This window comes from Manihot esculenta, chromosome 6, assembly GCF_001659605.2.
Source record: "Manihot esculenta cultivar AM560-2 chromosome 6, M.esculenta_v8, whole genome shotgun sequence".
Taxonomy (NCBI): domain Eukaryota; kingdom Viridiplantae; phylum Streptophyta; class Magnoliopsida; order Malpighiales; family Euphorbiaceae; genus Manihot; species Manihot esculenta.
The window spans coordinates 3,527,232-3,534,491 of NC_035166.2; the positions used below are offsets into that span (position 1 = coordinate 3,527,232).

The window sequence follows — 7,260 nt, forward strand, 5'->3', positions numbered from 1 at the left end:
AGTTAAAGGAAAAAGTGGATGCATCTAATAAGTGCTTAACCGAAATATATATAGAGTTGCAAGCAGACATTATTAAACATTTTCAGGAGAAACACTCTTTTAAGGATTTATCATGGATTAATGAGATTCTCTCAAGGCGGATGATATGTAAGCAATAGAGGCAAGCGTGTATGTGTTCAAACTAAATGATTTCAGTAATTTGAGAAACTGTTCGAATCTCATGAAGATAATCAGTGACTGACTTCTCGTCTTTTGATATTTTGGCTAGAATATCTCGAAGAGTATAGATGCGAGTCTGCGATTTATTGGCATAAGTGGTATGAAGATAATCCCAAGCCTGTTTGGAGGTCTTGGATGAGGCAATAGTTGGTGCTATAGTTGGATCGGCTGAAGCAATCAAGGCATTGCGAATTAAGTTATCTTGACGAAACCACAGTCTATAAGCACTGGACGAAACAGCAGGTACTGGGTTAGAACCTTCAAGAAAATCAAGCAGATCATAGCCACACATAAGTGTGTAGACTTGTGCTTTCCATGTGGGAAAGCTGCCGCTACCAGTCAGCTTAATCGGAAGCTGAGATACAGGATGAAATGATATTATTTGAGCAGATCCATCTCCAGATGTGCCAGGAGAGGTAATTGATGGAGTAATAGCAGGAGTTTTGGTAATTGATAAATCGTCACCCATATTGAAGAGAAGAAATAGGATCGAAAAAAAAAACCTCAGTTAGAGATGGAGAGACTCTGATACCATAAAGGATTTCAGTAATTTGAGAATTTGTATTATATTGATTACTAACTGTAATACCGTATAAATACATATAGTGACATATAACAATAGAACTCTACTATAATATATACATCATTTAAATTATAAACAGAATTTATTTCTTCCCTATTGACTCGGGATCAGCCTTATCATCTTTACAAACATGATGCCGACAGAGCTATAAAGACACCAAATTATAACTTGTGTTGAATCATTTTCCTTTGATGAGATAGAACTTTTTTTTCTTTTTAAACTTTCTCTTGAATGTTACTCGAAATCAACTTAGGAATGATAATATATGCAAATAAATGGCGTGATAATTAATTTAACCACAATATTTTTGTTAAAAATTTTAATAATAAAATATTTAATAACGATTTAACAAATGAATAAAATGGTTATTAATAATTTTCAACAATTAGTTTTTAATATTTAATGGTGAATAACATTTTTATAGCATTATAGATTTATATAATTGAATTAAATGTCTCAAATATTAATATTATATTATATAAACTATGCTGAATCAAAATTAAACCTAAATTGGGTAGAAACTCTATTTGATGAGGTCCAACCATATTCGTTAAACTGTATCGGAAATCTCAGCCAACTAAACCGGTTTGACTGGGGAATCCAGCCCGATTCTGGGCTGAACCGCTAAGAATCACCAAATCGGCTGATCCATCTCAAAACCGGTTCAAAACGGCACCGTCGCCAGGTCAAACCAATGGTCCCTCTCTCAAATTTACACATCATCGCGACCACGTGGCCTGCAAGTATTGGCAGGAGTCTGTATTAATTTAGCTCAATATATAATTCATGAATTTCGTTTTTGGAAAAGACTCTGCTTAGAAACAACAGACTCAAATCTCTATCGTCTCTCGTCTTCCTAAAGAGCGCTCTGATTGATCTCTGTAATAATGGCTCAACAAGCCGATACGGTGTCGTCTGGCTCTAATCAATCTTCTTCTTCTTCTTCGACTACACAAAGTTCGCCCCTGGAAACCCTCAATAAGCAACCCCAGGTTTTTCCATATTTTTAATTCCAATCTCAATCTCCCCAATTATTTATGTATTTTCTTAAATAATTATCTGTTTTGCTAAGCATTAAGATAGTTTTTCTTTCTTTTCTATTTAAAAAAATATATATTTCATAGGTTAATGGTTGAGAAAATGTATTAGGGTTTCTTTTCCTTTCTATTTTGTAGTAGTTTTTGATTTTTTTTTTTTGGCTTAGTGATAATGAAATAGTTTTGAATTTGATATAAAAAGATTTAATATTATATGAACTGCAAGGATTTTTTTTTTTTAAAGATTTTGATGTGCGTATGGTTTGGCTAAAGAATTTGTTGGTGGGTTTTGTTACCGTTCTCTTTTAATATTTTTTGTTTCCATTTATTGGTGCTTTTCTTTCAGGTGCCTCCGTTCTCTGGCTTTCCAGCATATGGTGATTTTCAGATGTATCCTATAGTGTACCCTGCACTAGTTCCGGGGTTAACTTATTTGCAAAATCAAGAACAGATGAATCGTGGGGCAGGCATTTATGCAGTGCCTGTTCCACCATTCATGGGCCCAATTGCTGGACTTTCATCAAATACGCTTATTCCCCTTACTTATAACATACCCACGTAAGTATCTGGTTTAATGAGCTAAAATTATAATTAATAGTTTCTGACTTGGCTTAGGGACAGAGATTTTAACTAAGAAGGAGAGGGGTGAGGAAAGAGAGAGAGAGGAGAGATGGATGTAGGAAAATGAGAAAGAGAGATGGAAGAGTTGGGGAGAGATACTAAAATGTTTGACAATAATGAGTATTAGGGATCGACTACTTCTGAAAATGAGGGACTCAAATGTTAATTATGGCATAACTCGAAGACTAAAAGTAATTTTCCTTAATGTTCCCCGCTTCTTGTTTTGTTGTCTGCAAAGAAATACTAGCAAATGATAATCAATGTGATATATAGAGTATCGTGGCTTTAGAAAGGCTTGATCAAATCAGCATAGATAGTATTGATGATATATGATGATTGACAATTATGAAAACTGATGATATATGTGCATGGAAAAAATTGTTACTTGATGAAATACCAATTAAATTAACAAGTTTGTCATTTTCTTGCCATTTCTTTAACAGCAGGACAAGTGCGGATGTTGGGGCTGCCAATGATCAAGCGCAAGGTGGACAGCCACAACAGCAACAGCAGGCTGCACCTCAAAGACAAGTTGTTGTGAGGAGATTTCAAATTGCATTTCAGCTTGATTTGTTACTTATACTTAAGCTTGCAGCTGTAATCTTTTTGTTCAACCAAGAGGGATCAAGAACAAGACTTGTTGTCCTTGTGTTCTTTGCTTCAATTGTTTATTTGTAAGTGTCTTGCTGTTAGATTGATTTGACATATGCTTTGTATTCTGCACTTAAGGGTTAATTAGGTATTGTTGAATGTTTAGGATGAGTTTCTAACAGAAAAATATTGTCGAGATGTTTTCTCTTTAGTTGTTTGTATATAATTTTCCAACTATGAATGCTAAAAGTGTATCACGTGCAAGCATTGGATCTGATTAATGAATTTAAGAAACTTATTGCAAGGTAGTCGAAGGATTCAAATGAATACTTGCAACGTATTTGTCAATGACTCAATGTTGTAGCAATTAATTACTTGAAAATAGATCTCTACTTTTAATCTCCTTGCATTTAATATGAAATTGGAACACGTTAAAAAATAGTGTTGCTTGTATGCACCTTTGCTTTACATATACAAATATAGGAGCGTATCCATCAAAATAATTCAATTATTAGATGATACATTTGGCAAATGGATGCCTTCTTTGTTTGCATCATGGTCAGTCAGTGAACCATCTGTTCCTTTATTGTGATAGAAAACTCTTAAAATGTATGACCTAAGCTTCTTTTGACTATAGATAGGTTTATGTGGACAACCTGTGAAATGAAATCTCTTGCATGGGGGCTACTCTTTTTTTTTTTTTTTTTGGTAAGATAATGAGGTGAGAGATAACAATTCCTTATTGACAGAGAAGTTCAATTACAAAATACTTGTTTCTCAAATTGCTGAGGTTTTTCTTTAAATAGATTACATGAACAGTAAACCCCTTTGGTCCCTTTTTAGCAAATTCTCTTTATTCAGAAAAGGAAAAGAAAAAAAAAGTAAAGAAAAACAGAAGTTCAGATGATAAGGAAAAGTGGGGAAATAATCCTACACACAGAAGATGTACACAAGGGTTATAGCAACATGAAACGAGACGATAGAAGTTAAGGCAGCAAAGAGGTGGAAGTCCTTTTTTTTTCCTGAAGAAAATCACACTTAATAAAAGAAACAAGTTTCAAAAGAATGGTCCTTAACTCATAGTGCATGTATGAGTTTGTGTTTCTTGTCTCTTTACTGATTCCAAATTTCCAACAGCATTTTCCATATTAAATGAACTGTTGGAGCTCCAAGATTTACTCATGTCCATGTTGTTTGTGTTCTCAATTGTTGCAGATATCAAACTGGAGCTCTTACACCAATAGTGCAATGGCTCTCACAAAGCATGAGACGAGCAGCTCAACCTCCCCATCCTCCCAGGCCAGTTGTCAGAGGTGAAAATGCCCCTGGTGCTGCAAGGCAGAATGAGAATGTTGCTTTAGCAGGTGATTTTGTATTTCCTGGTTGTGTAATTAAACTTTGTTTTGGTCTGCCTTATCTTTTTCTCCATTTAGCCATATAATAAAGATTATGAAGTTTATACTAATTGTCAATTAGTCATCTACAACAATAATCATCTATAATTTGGGTTCAGGACAAAGTGGTGAAGAATGAGTTAGCCATGTCAGATTCTTTTAGAAATGTCCAAGCATATTGGAGAAAATTGGTATATGGGTTGGAAAAAAGACTTGAACTATAGAACAAGAGGGTTTCACTATACTTGATTATGTTCATGTTGTAATTGTTTAAGCATGTTCATGACGAGATAATTATATCCTATCACAATCTGACGCATCGAACCATGATCACCATGTAATTGACAGAGGTGAATTACTTATAGAAGGAAATTATCATTTATGACCCTTCATACACATTTGCTCGGATGGTTGTTACCAGAGAAAGCTAGTTGAATTTATGAGGTGTGTCAAACAATGTCAGATACTTCTAATTGTAATTTTTACAGTAATTGTTCTGTATATTAGTCCTTAACTGAGTGAAACGAAGGGAGGATTTCTATTATAGCTAACCTCCATTTGTTCAGGTTTGAAGATTAGTTCAGTTGAATTGATCATAATTACTGATGATTACTGTGTGTGACAACTGCTGCAGAGGGACAAGCGGGGGCTGATAATGAAAATAGACCAGCAGAGGATGGTAACCAGGCTGTAGAAAACGAGAATGTAGCAGAACCCGGTGGCGCAGAAGGTGGTAACCACTGGTGGGGAATTGTGAAGGAGATTCAAATGATTGTCTTTGGATTCATTACTTCTCTTCTCCCAGGTTTTCACAACATAGATTAAGATTCATAACTTTTGGAAGAGTCGTATAGAAGCTGGAAAAACTTATTTCCAATGATTTCCGTTTACTAAATGATGTAAAGAGTATCATCCAGCTTATTTGTAGTTTTATAGTCACATGCGCCATGTTAAATTGTTCATTGCTTCTTATTTTAGACATGTTTGGATCGCATAGAAAAGAGAATAGAAATGAGAAGACATGTTTTGATCAAGTATGTTTATACTGTTTATTTCCAGATTTTTAAAATGGGTATGGGAAATTAAAATATCTTAATGTATATTGTTCAGTTTTGATGATATTGCTGACGATGTTAAATTAAATACTTTTCACCTCTAGACTTGATTTAAGATTCGAAGTCTTTCACAGATTCCTTGCTAAAACATAATCGATGAATACAATAATTTCTAAAAAAATATTATATATGCTAAAAATGAAAAGAAATATAACTAAGATAACAAGAGCATGAATGAATGGGAGAATGTTTTGAATTCAATTATGCACCACTAAAATTTAAATGTGCCCACTATATATAGTCTCTCGATCATAATATAAATCTAAAAATTACAAAACCATGTGTAAGAGATTTGATATGCATAATTAAGGGATTATGAAATTTAAAAAAATACATGATGTGGGATTATAGACAATATATTATTTATAACACTCTTTTTGATGTTCATGATAATGTGCTATGCAAAAATTTTACTAAGATTAGATATAAAAAAAAAAAAAAACAGAAGGAAAATAAATACATAACTCTGTAATAAACATTGCAATTTCATTAAAAGCCTTACTAAAGAAAACCTAGTGAGATAAACCTTCAATAAAAAAATTTTAATAAAATATGCCTGCTTTTATTTCTTTTGGTGTATCCTCCTTTTAGCTGCATGCTACATTTTCTTTGTATAATGTTCTTGCATTTTTTTTTTTTTTGTCCGAAAGCAAATCATAGATCTTCTGGATATAGTAATCAATAATTTTAGTTAAATATATTCTTAATTTGTAAATGCATTGCAATTATTTCTACATGATTTGAATACATATTTGTTAAAGTTGTTTTATATAGTACTAAGATACGATTGTATCTTCACATGTGAATATATAATCTATTTGAAAATGAGTTTTATTACATTTGCACAATCTATTAATTATGATATAAATTTTTTTGAAAGAAAATCATAATATTTGCTCCTTAGAACTATTGAGAAGAATATATGTGAGAGTATATTAGAGACCTTTATGACTATTGAAGGAAAGACAAAAGATACTATCAAAGCAATGAAAGATTTGGGTATATAGAAAGAGTTTCGTGTAGAGAGAAATAATGGAAAATACATGATGCTAACTGCATGTTACGTGATGAAGATAGAACGACAAATGTATGTAATTTTTAAAGTCTATCAGATTTCCGGATGGTATACTTCTAATATCTCTCTTTATGTTAATTCAAGTGAAAAGATATCGAGATTGAAAAGTCATAATTGTCATGTTCTTTTGCAATGATTATTATCAGTTGGAGTATGTGGATGCTTAAATAAAGAGATATCTAATTTATTGTTTGAGTTGAGTGTCTTTTTCCAATAGTTATATTGTAAAAAGTTAAACAGAGAGGTAGTGAAGAAATTGCAAGATGATATCATAATCATATTATGTAAACTATAAATGATCTATTCGCATGCTTTTTTTAATATCATGGTTCATTTAACTGTTCACTTACCCAACGAAGCATTGCTCAGTAGACCAGTTCAATTTAGGTGGATGTATCCTATTGAAAGATAATATAATCGTTAACTATTCCTAATTGTTTATCACAAAAATCATTCTCGTAATTCAATCACTTGTATGGTAGATCATTATGTGAGTTAAAACAAAGAGTTCGAAATAAGATTCATCCAAAAGGTTCGATCGCAGAAGTATATATTGCAAACGAGTATTTAAACTTTTGTTTTGTATTTGCATGATATTAAGAAAACTTAGTTGAGATGAGAGAAA

The 7,260-nt window shown here is 32.6% G+C and overlaps 1 protein-coding gene across 1 annotated transcript; it reads left to right on the forward strand.

Annotated features, from left to right (window-relative positions):
• The first annotated feature begins 1,597 nt into the window (after window positions 1-1,597).
• Window positions 1,598-5,479, forward strand: LOC110618217. The gene is made up of 5 exons (XM_021761337.2): window positions 1,598-1,794; window positions 2,186-2,397; window positions 2,904-3,134; window positions 4,267-4,415; window positions 5,080-5,479. Exons 1-5 carry the CDS (start codon window positions 1,690-1,692, stop codon window positions 5,268-5,270), a joined length of 888 nt encoding a protein of 295 aa, XP_021617029.1. The 5' UTR covers window positions 1,598-1,689; the 3' UTR covers window positions 5,271-5,479.
• Window positions 5,480-7,260: the final 1,781 nt, after the last annotated feature.

What these genes read in the sequence shown, in the direction of transcription:
- LOC110618217 (XM_021761337.2), top strand. Translation starts at nt 1,690, where the DNA reads ATGGCTCAACAAGCCGATACGGTGTCGTCTGGCTCTAATCAATCTTCT. An exon ending in CCCTCAATAAGCAACCCCAG is followed by an intron (nt 1,795 to 2,185) that starts GTTTTTCCATAT and finishes CTTTTCTTTCAG; the next exon opens with GTGCCTCCGTTCTCTGGCTT. An exon ending in TTTGCTTCAATTGTTTATTT is followed by an intron (nt 3,135 to 4,266) that starts GTAAGTGTCTTG and finishes CAATTGTTGCAG; the next exon opens with ATATCAAACTGGAGCTCTTA.